This window comes from Wyeomyia smithii, chromosome 1 (assembly GCF_029784165.1).
Source record: "Wyeomyia smithii strain HCP4-BCI-WySm-NY-G18 chromosome 1, ASM2978416v1, whole genome shotgun sequence".
Classification (NCBI taxonomy): Eukaryota; Metazoa; Arthropoda; class Insecta; order Diptera; family Culicidae; genus Wyeomyia; species Wyeomyia smithii.
In genome coordinates, this window is record NC_073694.1 from 104,059,924 (window position 1) to 104,076,395 (window position 16,472).

At 37.3% G+C, this 16,472-nt stretch overlaps 1 protein-coding gene and 1 long non-coding RNA gene across 8 annotated transcripts in view; one reads left to right on the plus strand and one right to left on the minus strand.

Annotated features, from left to right (window-relative positions):
- LOC129718434 (integrator complex subunit 7-like) overlaps nt 1-16,472 on the minus strand; it is a 1,119,499-nt gene that overhangs the window by 796,049 nt on the left and 306,978 nt on the right. Inside the window, exons 7-8 of one of the 7 annotated variants that reach the window (XM_055669223.1) lie at nt 10,993-11,039; nt 10,873-10,931 (exon numbers count right to left, since the gene is read on the minus strand). The exons of 5 other annotated variants lie outside the window; for them this stretch is intronic. In XM_055669223.1, coding sequence (XP_055525198.1) covers nt 10,888-10,931; nt 10,993-11,039 — 91 coding nt within the window. In that variant the 3' untranslated portion in view covers nt 10,873-10,887. Of the gene's footprint in view, nt 1-10,872; nt 10,932-10,992; nt 11,040-14,620; nt 14,759-16,472 lie in introns of those variants that run through there. One more of the 7 variants, XR_008726892.1, reaches the window with a different exon arrangement.
- On the plus strand, nt 5,268-7,541 carry LOC129718436 (uncharacterized). The gene is made up of 3 exons (XR_008726894.1): nt 5,268-5,416; nt 5,799-5,877; nt 7,391-7,541. It is a non-coding gene; the product is annotated as an uncharacterized LOC129718436 (long non-coding RNA).

Genomic DNA, 16,472 nt, shown 5'->3' on the forward strand with positions numbered 1-16,472 from the left:
AACTGTAACTTCGTCTGCGATGTACCGAAATGTGAAAGTCACGAAACTTCGTTATTTGAGAAACTACACTACCGATTTGATCAATATTATTATCAGATGAGCGGACTAGTTAAAGGTTTACTGATGAACTATGATTGAACACGTGGTTTCAAACTTTGGCTGCCCGATACGTTCCAATTTCATTTGATTATAATCGAGCTTAAGCAACTGTCATGTATTAAATTGTTAATAAAACAACGAAAGTCTATTATCTCAAAGATTACATGACTTATTTGAACATAACTAGTAGGGTGGGGAATCGTTATATGGAAAAAAACAAAACTTGATAGCAGAAAGCCAGAACCAAGTTTCTTTCGTTATATTTGAGGCCCCAAACAATCCTGAATTTATCGGAAATCGATTGGTTTTGTCTCCGCTTGGCGCATTGCATTTCATTTATATGGAGATTTCCATGGAAAAATCAACTTTTCTGCATTTTCCATTCCAAAGAGCTCAAAATGGCCCAAACCAAAAGGTTCATGACTTCAAATGGTAGGTTTTTTAATGCCTTACAACTTAGCCAAAAACACTAAGGAGCTAGGGTGTCCCAAAAAAATACTCAAGCTGTTCAAAGTTGATTATGTCGAAATTTATGTTGCGAATCATTTTTTTACCAACACAGCCAGTGTACCGGTGTCAGTCAGAGTTCCATCAGAAATAACCTGCGTAAGAACAAGATTTTCTGCATTCTTAATTTCGACATACTCAACTTTGAACAGCTATAGCACCTCTTAGGGGCATCCTAGCTCTTCAGTGTCTTCGGCAAAGTTGTTAGTCATCTAAAATACTATATTTTTACATATTGTAGTGCATTATTAGAGCATTATTGAGCTCTATAGGAAGGTAAATGCAAAAACGTAGGTTTTCCCATATAAATTTTCATACAAATTTGAAATGCAATGCGCCAAGCGAAGACAAAACCAATCGACTGTCGGTAAGTTTAGGGTTGTTTGGGGTTCCAAAAAAAAAAAACAAAAACAACTTGGCTCTGGAAAATCGATCACTTTTCCTCACCCAAAAACCAGTGTCATACGAACGAGTCATCTATCGGAAATAAAAATAACAAACTTTATAACAATTTGACTCGAAGGTTATAAGGAAAAAAGAAATTCAAAGACTTATTAAAACTATACTTGCTTTGATCGATATATCGTCAGTTGAATTCAATACTGGCACAAATCAAAATTCATAGTTTCGAGAAAAACGCGTTTGAAAGTTTGCGTCAAAATTTTCTTTTTTCATTTTCGTGAAAAAATCTAATTTTGATATTTCCCATATTTTTTGAACTTGTTTAGATCTATCATGTGCAAGTAATAAGCAAGTTATAAGAATTGTAACCTCATTTTTTTGTTTTTTAGGGATATTTTATTTGTGCAATAAAGGCACATTTACTAAGGTCGCTTTTTACGCGGTTTTTTAACGCAGGTTTCTCTTTACGCGGCTTTTTTACGCGGATTCGCGATTTTTTTGCGCGGATTTCGGTTTTCCTTCACTCGGAATGCAAAATTAACGCTGGTTTTTTTTTACGCGGATTCCGGAATTTACGCGGTTTTTTTTACGCGGATTCCATAATTTACAGCTTCTACTAAGACGCTCAAAAAGAAACTTATTTGAATGTTCAGTGGCTTTTTTATGGGTCTAAAGAAAACCTTTCGCGGCATCTGGGTAAGCTTTTACCCGTACTTTCGGTACCCTTGATACAGGGCTAGGTAAAGGAGGTGGTACAGGGGAAGGCAGAGAGGAATCGATGGGGGAGATCTCAATCTGTTCCCCATTTGTTTTCACATCCAAGAATAGTTTAACATGCATATTGTACATTTTTTGCGGAAGCGTTTAGCTCTACCGCAGGCAAGCAATAAATATGCGCATATGGGGGGATCAAGTAATTGTTGTAAAATGTAAAAACAATTTTTCAAAACAAGGTGTATTAAATAAAAAACCTAAATGAATCCACCTAGCGGTGAGACCCAGCCTTTCTCCTTCGTACTTATAATTTGTTAAATTAGATTGACTCCAACACTTAAAAAATACACCTTGATTATTTCTGCTGGATTTGTTATTCGTTCTAAACAACAAATTTTTGGTAGCCAACAGCACAACTATACCGAACATTTAAAGTTTTACATATCATCGGCTTCGTGCAACACTGGCACAACTCAAAATTTTGCATTTTTGAGTTTTTGATGGCAAACGATGCCAAATACTGTTAAGTTCCATCACACGAAATTCCATTTCGAAAATCACAAATATTTCAGAGTTATGAGTAGAAGTGCCTTTGCTGCACAAATCGAAATTTCTCCATAAAGTTATTAAAAATAAGGTTTTAACTTGGACAACGTGAGCACGTAATATGTGCATAATAGACCCAAAGGTGTTTAATAAGTATTGATAATCTCAAACTTCAAAGTTCTCTTGAAAATCTAAAAATAAATTTTCAAACGCGTTTCTCTCGAAACTATGTTTTTTGAGTTGTGCCAGTGTTGCACGAAACCGACGATATGAATATAAATTAACACATATACATGCAAATAACATTAAATTCCATATATTCATTAAAACTATATGAAGCGATTTTGTTTTTGATTGTGGTATAATCGATTTGTACTCATATACTGCCTATGAATATTCAGATTCTTTAAGTCAACGTTAGTCAGTAGATTTCAAATAATGTATAATTAAATTATGTTCCTTATACATTAATTTGAAATATCTTATCAGTGAAATTGAAATTCTTTAACGCAGTTGATATTACTGATCGTGTAAGGAGGATCCCGGTAAGACCACTAAATACCCGACTTATGCGCCAGACGACAAGTCGTCTGTCAGGAATTTCAGATCGGTTTGCCCTGGCTAGCTTTATTCCCCAGCCTTACCGCAGGAGCCACCCTCAGGTGTTTTCCTCCAACTCCAATTTCCCAAGTCCTTCCCAAAACCAGATTTCTTTCAACTTCCTAAACGTATAAACACTCCTAATTAAATTCCTTCCCAAATTCTGTCTTTTATTTCCCTTTTAATTACGTGAACCCTGGTAGCAACCAAGTTCGAACGTTGAAGACAACAAAAAAATGGTTTTGTAACTTTTTCCAAAATTTGGGAATTTATGTGATTTTGTTTTTTCTTACTTTCCCAACCCCCTTTTTCTCCTATCTCTCTGGTCCCTCTAAGGAACAATCAGCTGATCTCCCGGAGCGTATTCGCTAGCCAACAGGAACGATCGGTCTGGTTGTTTCTTAGTGCCCTTTTTGTGACGTCACTGTTTCATCTACTGCGTGAGTCGTTTTTCCTAGCAACTCTGTTTTCCCCCTACTTGACAATCTCGTTCCCTACTACGTTGTTACAGGTTCCCCGGTGTGTGTTTGTGGGTGGGGTATTGTACTCACGGGTTTTCTCTCCAGAGTGGTGTTCTAACCACCCCAGCGGTGGTTTGCGACGGCCGTTGAGTGATGCTGGTGCGGCCAGGTAGGCAGAAACTGACAGTGCTGGCTGCCGAATAGTTGCTCGGCGTTAGCGCCGATGCGGTTTCGAGCGACGCGGCTAGGAAGGCGATGGCTGACCCTGCTGACGAACCGACGACAGGCGGAGACAAACGGCGTCGTCCGTTCGAGGATCGGGACCTTCGGAAGGCTTCCTTCAGTTTAGCGTGAGTCGGGGGGATCTCACTGGCGTTGGGAATTCTTTCCCCAGATAGACACGCTCGCGGTGTGCAGCAACCACTGTAATGGCAAGTGGTGCTCGCGATGCCGAGATGCTGCACGATGACCAACGCTCTCCAAATGCACCTATAGAGGTACGCAACCTCGAGGCGATAGGCACACTTAGGGGATCACCCAGGTCCACCGATCCGATAGCTTGCCGGCGGTAGGGCGGCCGAGCCAATTTTCAATGCCGGGATGTCTGCGGCTGCAATTAGAATGGATGCGATCCATGGATTCCCAACAGCGGGAAGCCACCACGTGGCTCCTATACCCCATTAACACACCAAGTATTTCAAATAAAAAAAACTGCATTACCTGCTTTGACAGATATCTTTGTTCTTATTTCACGACTCACTTCCTATCTTTTTCTATACCCTAGCTACAATTGAATCAATTTAAATATAAATTCTCGACAGCAAAACGGACAAACTCACTCGTTAAAATTTTACTATTGTCACTCGACTCACGACTTCAATAAATTAACTATTTCACCTGATAACAAACTCTGGAAAAATAAAATTTAAAATTACAATCCGAAATTTTCTACTTCAACTCAATTTTTACTTAATTATCACGATTGATAATTCCCGTTTGTTTGCTACGAATGAACTTCGATTCGGTTTTTTAATATGATCTTTCTAACTCGGCGGTCTAAATGGGAAAGAACAACGCTTTCTCCTCTTAGGCTGTCCAAGCCTAGAATTCTTCTTTTCCTTCTTTTTTATATTACTGTTATTTTTAGTTTTAAAATTTCTAACTCTAGGTTCCGATTTCTTGATAATAATCTTCCTATCATCAATTTTCTTCAATCACCCACTCCCCCTATATGACCCATCGATAATAGTTTCGCCCATAACTCCCTACTCATACTTTTAGTATGCTAATTCGAGCACTGTATCGTGGGTTGCCTGACCACAGGCGACCTTCTTTCCACTACTATTTTTTTAGACGGATGTTCGTCATGAAACGTTCTCAAACTCGTTTCATCACTCCCTACTACCCCAAAAAAAATTATGCAATAATTTTTTTTTTCTAGATGAACCAAATTTAAACACAAATCCAAACTCAACTGCTCTTCTTCCTTGTATTTTTATAATCTACTTGTGCAGTTAAAATGGTTATTTAACTGTTCATGACATACTCTATTGTCGATCAACGGTTATAAAAACTGGTTTTGACTACATTTCACTATTTAAAGTTCCCCGAGAACATGTACGAGTTTATTTCTTCTTAAAACTCCAGTTGATAAACTGGAAAATCGTGCTCCTTAATCAGAAACCTCCAACATATCTGTTGGAAAACTCTACCACCAAATGATGTCGTCATAGCATATTCTAATGATTGAAAAATGCTGCTTCTCTAAGCAATCGCATATTCTAATAGAAAAAGTGCTATTCTGAACCTTTCCCAATATATTATCACTCCATATCGCTATATGGAATATATTCGAAACTCTACACACTTCGTGTATCCGACCATACTCTCGCGCGCTACTCTCGCGCGCTACTCTCTCGGGTTACTACAGATGGATTTGAACATTCGGCTATTGATCTCTAAACTGAGTGTGAGTGATCAGATGGCTATGACCTATTGCCCCAGACGGTCCGTGCTGGTGATTAAATGATGAAAGCATGTGAATGCCGGTTTGTGAAGTGTGAAAATGCAGATTATTGTGCCAAAACGTGAGTACAAATTACACCATTACTGATTATTATGTTGTTGTTTTCTATTCATTCTTTATTTTAAATAATATTCCTATCTTATTTCTTAAAATTCTTAATTTTCCATAGAGATCCCGATCTCAGTTGATTGACCTTGAACTCTATTCTTCTATTGTTTCCTTTATTCCTTATATACATTATGTACACGATGGCTTCGTATCATTCTCCGCTCCTATACGTAACCATAGTTCTTGCATTAGATTTCCCACTCCAATTATTTATTTCCATTTGAGATATCGTTGAATTTCCCACTCAAATAATTTATTTTCATTTGAGATATCGTTGAATCGTTCTATTTACATTTTTCTGTACACGATTATTTACATTTGTTCTCTCTATTTAGCACGAAGAAACCCTGCCAAATGCCGATGAATCACTTTGGTCAAGTGTCAAGGAATGAGGCTACAGGTTTCGTGGTTTTGGTGAGTGTTTCTGCTCTTCATGCATTTTTTTTGCCTTGATTTTCCTTTCACAATTATGATTGTTCTTGATCTAAACTTTCGTGTATTTTTTGTTAGAGTCTTCACTGCTAACGTATTCCGTTCTTCGCTTTAAAAATTTCATTCGTTTTTTCGAGGGCTTTTCAGATTCTGTTACCCTAACTATTGCATATTTTAAGGGTTTCGTATCTATGACACTTGCATTTGCCGTATCATCATGTTTTCTTCCGGATTTCCGTGTTTTCAATTGATAAAGCCTACTGTGATTTGTCATTTATCTTATTTGTTCTCGTACATAGCTGTAAAAATATTCTTTGAATTTTTCTTGTTATTTTAATTTTATAATTTCATATTCATATCAATTCTTCCATCTTTGTGTATTTTTGTGTTAAATTTCTGTTTACTTGGATTTAACATTGTTTGTTCACATAGCTTTATAATTTATTTTTTTTTTTTTCAATTATTTTCCTTGCATTTAAAATTCTATGATATAATCCTAAATTCTTTCCAATTAAGTCATTCAGGATATAACAGTGATCTCCCACTTTTTTCCTTATTATAGCTTCCGAAAACTTCGGTGCCAGTTTTGCATTGAATGCTTTTGCCTTATCTGAAAGATAATGGTTTTTCCTCAAAATTTCTTCCTCTTCGGTATATTCGAATATTTTACCTGATCGTAGTTTGTAGTACCTAGAATATTTTTCGTAGGCTGATTTAAAATTTTTTCGAACTTCTTCATGAATCTTTTTCATTTTTTCGCTATGTTCTAATTCAGATTGACTCTTTCCCTCTTGCAATTCTCTTAAATTTTGATATTCTTCTCCAGAACTAATTTGGTTCCTTCCAAAATTTATAAAGTAAGGAGAAAATCCGCTAGATGCATGGGTTGCGTTATTAATTGCATTATCGATTTGATAAATATTTGCATCCCATTGGTCTTGCTTCTTTTTAATCAATGTTCTAATCGCTGATGTAAATACGCGGTTCGTTCTTTCGACATTGTTCACCTGTGGAAAGTAAACCGGAGTGAGCCATTGGGTTACTCCATATTTTTCTAGCAACGATTTTAACTCTTTTGAGACAAATTGGGCTCCATTGTCAGAAAGTACGACTTCTGGCACACCAAATAATAAAAAGACCATATTTTCCGTAAAGAATGCCAACAAACAGCTTTAGCCTCTTTGAGTGGCTGAATTATTACAAATTTTGTAAAAATATCGGTAATTACCAGCAACACGTGTTTCCAGTCTTCTTGGCCCGTGGGTAATGTCCCAAATAATCGATGGGCGAATTGCCCGGGAGTATTACCGACTATTGCTTGGTCATACGTTCAAACATCCCTTCTATTTCAGCGCAAAAGGCTACGAACGGTTCACCTTTGTGTAGTTTTCGATCTTTAATGTCTTGAAGAAGCTTGGGATCCTTATTTGGATCACCAAAGCGAATTGTCAAATGTTTTGAAAATTTATCTCACGTTGTATATTTCTTTTTATAGGTAAAATACCATCGGCGAGCTTCTCCTGTAAAAAGGATATACGCCTGATCTATGAAACGATCATTTGGAATGCGTTCAGCTCTTACTAGCTCATTTACTTGGAAGACGAAATCTGAGACGTCCATGCCATGCGGATCGCCACTAAATTGTATTCCCCACCTGTTCAATCGATAATGTTGAAGTCGGTCTTCTCGACGGTGTCTATGTCTCACCCCCTCGGACTGATCAGTTGAACTCGATGATGTGGACGATTGTGTCGAAATCAAACTGCTCAACGAGTCTATTGACGAACTATCGGAGGACGATAATTCGTGAGTAAAATTTTGCTTTTTTTGTTACTTTTCGTTTTCTCTGATGTTCGTTTACTATTTACCGTATTCCTTTCTGGCTTTTCTCTGCTTCTGTTCATTCTCTCTTTCAACTCTTCTAACCTTTTTTCCTCTACTTCCAACAGCTTTCGTTTTTTATTTATTTTTTCTTGTGTTTTACTTATTTGTAGTTCCTCAATATTCGGTAGCGTATTGTCAAACTTTCTACTTGATTGTTTTGACTCTCGGTTACGCAATTCTGACGATTTTCTAGCCTTTTCCTCACCGTCTTTAGCAAAGTTACTTTGCCATTTCCAATTTTCCTTCGGTATCGTTCCTTGATTTTTCCTAGCTTTGCTATCTGATACCGTAATTTCTATTTCCGATTCTGTTCCACTCATATCAATCAAATTTGAAACTGTATCTTTGTAACATTTCGTAAGTTCTTTAAATTTATTAAAAATTTTTACTTCTGTTCTCTCACTCCAATGACGCAACTTAGATATCCATTTTATGTTTATGTTCTGTTTCATTCCCTCCTCAATTTCCTCCAATTTCCTTTGTGCTTCTTGAGCCTCTTACTTTACGGATGTGGTAATCAATGTTCTCGGTGCAAAATTTCGTTCACCTTTTAAAATTCTATTTAATCTTTCTCGCTTTTCTTTTCCTGTTTCGTTGTATAGCTTGTCTCGTATCGTTAGTTCATAATTTAATTCATCCTCGCTCAAATCGTAGGAATTTATCAGCGGTGTGCCGCCTCCGTAGTATGCCATTTTTCTAATTCGCTTCTTTTCTCTTTTCAGATAATTGGTCGTCAACGTTATTTTTGGAATCGCAAATTTATAATACCACAAGAAAATATTCCAAATAAATGTTTACCAATACCCATTAAACCTCCCTAAACTCATGAAAAACCCATCACCAAATATTCTTGAAATTTTGAAATAATGAAACAAAGACTAACCTAAAGTGCTCGAATTACCCCTATGCCTAAATATTCCTAAACTATCACTAATCAATAACCCTAAAAATAACCGCGACCAAATCAGGGTGAAACTATTATCGATAACTTTCAAATTTTCAATTCCGTGAAAGGGTTGAGTTCTTGAAAGTTGGACGCCAATGTAAGGAGGATCCCGGTAAGACCACTAAATACCCGACTTATGCGCCAGACGACAAGTCGTCAGAATTTCAGATCGGTTTGCCCTGGCTAGCTTTTATTCCCCAGCCTTATCGCAGGATCCACCCTCAGGTGTTTTCCTCCAACTCCAATTTCCCAAGTCCTTCCCAAAACCAGATTTCTTTCAACTTCCTAAACGTATAAACACTTCTAATTAAATTCCTTCTAAAATTCTATCTTTTATTTCCCTTTTAATTACGTGAACCCTGGTAGCAACCAAGTTCGAACGTTGAAGACAACAAAAAAATGGTTTTGTAACTTTTTCCAAAATTTGGGAATTTATGTGATTTTGTTTTTTCTTACTCTCCTAACCCCCTTCTTCTCCTATCTCTCTGGTCCCTCTAAGGAACAATCAGCTGATCTCCCGGAGCGTATTCGCTAGCCAACAGGAACGATCGGTCTGGTTGTTTCTTAGTGCCCTTTGTGTGACGTCACTGTTTCATCTACTGCGTGAGTCGTTTTTCCTAGCAACTCTGTTTTCCCCCTACTTGACAATCTCGTTCCCTACTACGTTGTTACAGGTTCTCCGGTGTGTGTTTGTGGGTGGGGTATTGTACTCACGGGTTTTCTCTTCAGAGTGGTGTTCTAACCACCCCAGCGGTGGTTTGCGACGGCCGTCGAGTGATGCTGGTGCGGCCAGGTAGGCAGAAACTGAGTGCTGGCTGCCGAATAGTTGCTCGGCGTTGGCGCCGATGCGGTTTCGAGCGACGCTGCTAGGAGGGCGATGGCTGACCCTGCTGACGGACCGACGACAAGCGGAGACAAACGGCGTCGTCCGTTCGAGGATCGGAACCTTCGGAAGGCTTCCTTCAGTTTAGATGAGTCGGGGGGATCTCATTGGCGTTGGGAATTTTTTCCCCAGATAGACACGCTCGCGGTGTGTTACAACCACTGTAATGGCAAGTGGTGCTCGCGATGCCGAGATGCTGCACGATGACCAACGCTCTCCAAATGCACCTAGAGAGGTACGCAACCTCGAGGCGATAGGCACACTTAGGGGATCACCCAGGTCCACCGATCCGATAGCTTGCCGGCGGTAGTGCGGCCGAGCCAATTTTCAATGCCGGGATGTCTGCGGCTGCAATTAGAATGGATGCGATCCAGAACTGGATTCCCAACAGCGGGAAGCCACCACGTGGCTCCTATCGAACCGAAAATACCCCATTGACACACCAAGTACTTCAAATAAAAAAAACTGCATTACCTGCTTTGTCAGATATCTTTGTTCTTATTTCACGACTCACTTCTTATTTTTTTCTATACCCTAGCTACAATTGAATCAATTTAAATATAAATTCTCGACAGCAAAACGGACAAACTCACTCGTTAAAATTTTACTATTGTCACTCGACTCACGACTTTAATAAATTAACTATTTTCACCTGATAACAAACTCTGGAAAAATTAAATTTAAAATTACAATCCGAAATTTTCTACTTCAACTCAATTTTTACTTGGTTATCACGATTGATAATTCCCGTTTGTTTGCTACAAATGAACTTCGATTCGGTTTTTTAATATGATCTTTCTAACTCGGCGGTCTAAATGGGAAAGAACAACGCTTTCTCCTCTTAGGCTGTCCAAGCCTACACGGAGACAAAATGGCTATTGAATTGCATAAGAATAACTTATGATTCTACGCCACAAGTATCTCCTATAAATATCATAAATTTTACGGATGACTCAGAGGAAAAAATTGCGATTCGGTAATAACGATTTTCATAACTTACACTTATGAAATTGATCAACATGAGTTATGCTTGCTATACGTTAATGAATGTATGAATCACATAAAACTGTTAATCTTATATAAAGCATATTACTGATTCATAAATCGACCAATAATGTTCGGTTTGAAATAAAATTTTCAATTATTATTATCTTTATAATAATTTATAATTACATTAACACAAGATGGTGATCGAATTTAATGAAAGTTGCCCTTGGAGTGGTAATACGGTGTATTCATTTTTGCAACATCTAGCATTTAGCCTGTATTAGAATTCCTGTTAGACAGCTTGCCGTCTTGGTTTTGCTACATGCTTCCTGAAAACTTAAGAACGAAATTTGTCACCTACAACTCGAAGCAATGGAAAATTATGACAAACACTTACGATTTTCTTCCAATTCGTACCATCCGTTTTGTTGATGCGGTCTTGGTCTGCCATTTTGAATCATAAGTTTCACAAGAAAAGATTATGAAATTTTCACAATAATTGCATATATGAAAATCATAAGTCATGTCTATGGAATCCGTATGTCATTGCTAGGAAATTCATACTTCAGCGGATGTAATACATAAATGATTTATGAAATCAACGATGTGCACGTTTATAATTCGAAACTTATGAAATTATTAAGCGTATTTGCGTCAGTGTAGAATTCTTATTTTTCTTCCTTTTTATATTACTGTTATTCTTAGTTCTAAAATTTCTAACTCTAGGTTCCGATTTCTTGATAATAATCTTCCTATCATCAATTTTCTTCAATCACTCACTCCCCCTATATGACCTCATCGATAATAGTTTCGCCCATAACTCCCTACTCATACTTTTAGTATGCTAATTCGAGCACTGTATCGTGGGTTGCCTGACCACAGGCGACCTACTTTCCACTACTATTTTTTTAGACGGATGTTCGTCATGAAACGCTCTCAAACTCGTTTCAATCGTTTTTGAGAGGCATCCAATGAATGGCCAACTACCAATCAATATGGGTTCTTGAAACCTGGATTATACCCAGTGGCCAGAATCCGACCTAAAACCCAATTTTCAATCCAGATGACCACTTCTGGTTGTCTGATAATCATAAAATCATAAAATCCATCGTAAAATTGCCGAACTGCCTAATCTGGGTATTTCTATGGCAAAGATGGCGACAGTTTCCGATCAACAACCTAAAGTGACAAATATCATCCAATACGATTTGGGGAAGCGGTATGATACCCTGAGGCCAGAAATCATCTTTAGACGCGATTTTAAATTTCTAGACAGTAGCTTCCGGATTCTACCAGTCTAAAAGAGACAAACATTACGCAATGTGAGTCTTTCAGTACCCGGGATGATGCTCAGAGACCAGGAATCAACTTTATACTTCATTTTGAAATCCGAATTTGCGACTCCTGTTTTATTTAAATAAGTCGTGTAATCTTTGAAAGAAGAGATTTTCAATATTTTTGCAATTTAACACATAAAGGATAAAATAAAAGTCCGATTACACTGGTGTTGCCCCGAAGGTCAAGCTAAGAAAAAATGAAAAATTATAGCTTTTCCTGTGAATTCTTTTCTTTCTAGGGCTATTATGAGCTTTAGAGCAGCATTTTTTCGATTTTGTCAACCTGTGTTATTATCAAATTAAATGGATACCAATAAAGCAACTAAACCTTTAATTCAAAACTAAGATTGTTGAAATCAGTGATGCCATCTTTGGCAAAACGAGTGAATTTTATAGTTTTCTGAACACGTTTCTTTTCATAACTTTCGAACTACATGTTCAATCATCATGAAATTCGTTATTTAGGGGTTTTAAAGACAGCCCGTTCATTTGATACCTATTTTGTTCAAATCGGTTGTGTAGTTTCTGAGATAATGGAGTTCCATAACTTTTACATTTGGATACATAACAAAGTTACAGTCCCATTATAATAAAATTCAATAGGGTTTTATCAGGCAACTAGACCTTTCTATTGCAACTTATTTTGTGAAAATCGGTCAATCCATCTCTGAGAAAAGTGGGTGAGTTCAAACAGTCTTTGAAACATGTTTCTTGTCATAGCCTGATTTCACATTATTATACATAACGGACAAAGTTAAAGTCCAATAACAATAAAATTCAATAGGGTCCTATGGGGCAACAAGACCTTCCATATGACACTAATTTTGTGAAAATCGGTCCAGCCATTGCTGAGAAAAGTAAGTGAGTTTAAACAGTGTTTGAAACACGTTTCTTTGCATAACTTTTGAACTACATGTCCAATCATTATAAAATTATTTCACAAATGGTTTAAAAAACAAGCCCGTTCTTTTGATACCAATTTTGTTCAAATCGGTTTTGTAGTTTCTAAGATAATGAAGTTTTGTGATTTTCACATTTTGACCAACAGATATGAAATAACTTGTCCTAATGGCATCTAATAAAACAGTCTTCGGAACAATGACAAAAATTTCGATCGTAAGACTCTATAAGATAAATGAAAATCAAAAACTAGTACATACATAGTACATACATCGCAAACAGCCAACGCCACTAGCGGCCAGCAGCGTCAACAACAAATAAACAAAACGTAGAACTACGTGAACAATAAAACACAAATATACGTACAAACACTAGTAATTATGACCTTAAAATTACATTTTCGTGAACCACAATTTAAGAGCTTTCGATGGATGTATTAATCATCGTTGTCCGATACATTTGAAGCAAAATCATGTTTCAAGAAGGCTTGACTCAGTTTTTCGAAAATTTCTCGGAAACCACTTAACCACAAATTGGATTTCGAACTCACAAATTAACCACTAAATATTGGTGATAAAAAATTTAGAAAAAAATATTATGCCAATGTCGGTACCGAAAATAACAGTGGCACGCGTACAGTCTGGACACAGTGCATAAAGTCTTCTGTGCCCCAAGGGGTAGTCAGCGCCCGGCGTCGCGGGGATTTGCGCAGGCTGCTGGTGGTCTATTGTCTATCAGCACCGATATCGAAAGCAGTATTGTTTGTTCGAGCGAGAAAAAAATACGGACTTTTTTTCGAATGCTTTCTTTCGCAACGCTAGCAGAGAAGCGAATGGAGAGCAGACATTTCTTGCATTATGGATCTTCATAACGCAGAGCATCTTTTGGCAAAAGATTAGTTCTTAATGACTTCACAAACCCACCGGACGATAAAAGGTAAAACCTGACGATAATGGAGCCGATACTTTTTATGGCATATAGAGTAGGGAACACATTCTAAGCAGCTTTGGGAACCGCCTGTGTATTGAGACGGAATACTCGAAATGTGTTGGGCGAAATTCAAACAGTAGTATATCAATCTGTTCTCTATTTTTTTCTCTGTCAGAACATGTTTTCAGATTGTAAAACTAAGTTTGCAAACTTTAACAATAATCAATTGAAGTTACCAATCGAGGGACATTATTCCAATCACCCCGAACCTATATTAAGCAGTTTTCATATGTTTTGCAGGCGTTTTATTTCAGCACCCGAAGTGGCTCCTGAATGGCTGCAACATAGGTCGATTTGTTCCAATTGGTAATTATTCACAGATTGCTTTGTGATTAACGGTATTTCAGGGGGTGATAAAATCCCTCAGTCGATAGCATAAATTGCAATTCATAACGGTATTTCTTATATTCGTAAGACAGCTAGACAAACAATGTTTTTGTTTCCATCATTGAAATTGTCGATATTGATCCAAATTCAGGAGTTTGAGGCCTGTTTTCTTTGACTGATTAAAATAGGCGCTACTGCTTAAGCCGTCCCTACCCTATTTTGAAAAAAAGAAAGAAGTGGGATGGTTCATTACGTGCTGTAATAGGACGATGCATCGGTCCACATGGCGAATATCGTCCAGGTATGGTGTCGGGAGAATTAGAGTGATTTTCTCGGTAAAATTTTATGACCTTCCAGATTCCCGGACCTTGATTCCTTGATTCTTTTTGAATAGTATAACATAAGACTGACTTGATTTTTTTTGTCTAGTATAACATAAGACTGAGTAATAAAAATATTACATATACTCACTTTGACTGCGCAGCGAATTGCACGCTAGCATAGATGGCAGCTTCGATTTCAACGATATCATGACTATCTTAAGCATTCCGAATAGAATGATGAACTTGTTGTTTCTCCGGAATTACGCATGCGACCGAGCCTAGTGTCCTGAAGCAAACAAAAATATATATTTATTGATTTATTTATTTATTTCATCAAATGTATACATATATGTAAATATGTACTGGTTACATTAATAAACATAAAACAAATTAGCCCAGTGCCGCCTTCAACGGTCTGTAGTTAAACCTCTGAAAAGCTTCAATCAATAATGTTTATAAAGGTTCATAGTGATTTTTGCGAAGTCCGTCAGAAGATTAACTTGGGCACTAAAGGGTTATTTTGTGTCCTCAGCCTCAAGGACTTAATATACTGTTTCGGTTTATACCGGGACATCATAAAGTCAATGGCTTCGCAGTGTGGATTATAAGAATTCATCATACACAGTGCGTCTTGAACTGTCAGACGTGTTTTCGGTTGGTTGTGAACTGGTCTTTGACTGCCTATAGCTTCAAAGTTTGTGTTTTGTCAGTGCGTCTTTTAAAGACTACCTGAAAGTTATCTATTTATTTCATCAAACATATGTACTGGTTACATTAATAAACATAAAACAAATAAGCCCAGTGCCGCCTTTAACGGTCTTCAGTTAAACCTCTGAAAAGCTTCAATCAATAATATTTATAAAGTTTCATAGTGATTTTTGCAAAGTCCGTCTGAAGATTAACTTGGGCACTGAAGGGTTATTTTGTGTCCTCAGCCTCAAGGACTTGAAATACTGTTTCAGTTTATACCGGGACATCATAAAAACAATGGCTTCGCAGTGTGGATTATAAGAATTCATCATACACAGTGCGTCTTGAAGTGTCAGACTTGTTTTCGGTTGTGTGAACTGGTCTTTGATTGCCTATAGCTTCAAAGTTTGTGTTTTGTCAGTGCGTCTTCTAAAGACTACCTGAAAGATATCTCACATCAGTCTTTATCAAGACTACCAACTCTGGAATTTAACATTTGTTTTTAACTTTTTTCTGCTCCAAGCATAACCGTCCCATATTCTGTGCAAACCTTATGGACGCTGGGACAGTTATGCTGGGAGCGGCAGTTTCGTATCATCTGAAATGACAGGGCGAAAACAGAAACCAAGCATCACTACGAGGAGAAAGAGAGAGCACGATTCGAGTGTCTGCAGCGAAAACGTATTTGATATTTTGTCTGAGCAAAAAGCCGGCGATATGGAAGTTATTACTAATGAAACTTCTCAAAATGTAATTTATTTTAAAAAGAAGAAAGTTCCACCTATTGTGGTAACTATATCTTCTGAATTTAAATTTCCAAAAGGGAACTTTCAACGTTTGCTTATGACGTTAAAGTTACCTAACAAAATGGCCGTAGAGGCGATTGCCGCTTATTAGCCGACTCTATAAAGGGTCGTGATCGTCTTGTTCAGTATATAACTGCCAAGATGTACAATTTTTTTACCTACGATACCAAGAACGCCAAGCCGTTCAAGGTTGTCTTAAAAGGTCTCACCAACGATCAAACCGTTGCACAGTGGAGAATTGCTGGCCATCAGCCAAAAAAATTTTTTTTCGTTAGCTGTTTCATAATATTTTTCCTTTATTGATATAGCATTCAAGTGTCCAAATCCAAAATTTGGGCGCAATATCATGAAATCTGAATTTTTTATGACTTTACAAAACTTGGCGAACTGACGTTTTTGACTTTTTTTTTTGATAAAAAGTACATTACTTTGAAACGCTATGTAGCTTCAATGATAGCTTGGATTTTTTTGACGTCAAAGGAAAAGTTGTTGTAAATATTGTGC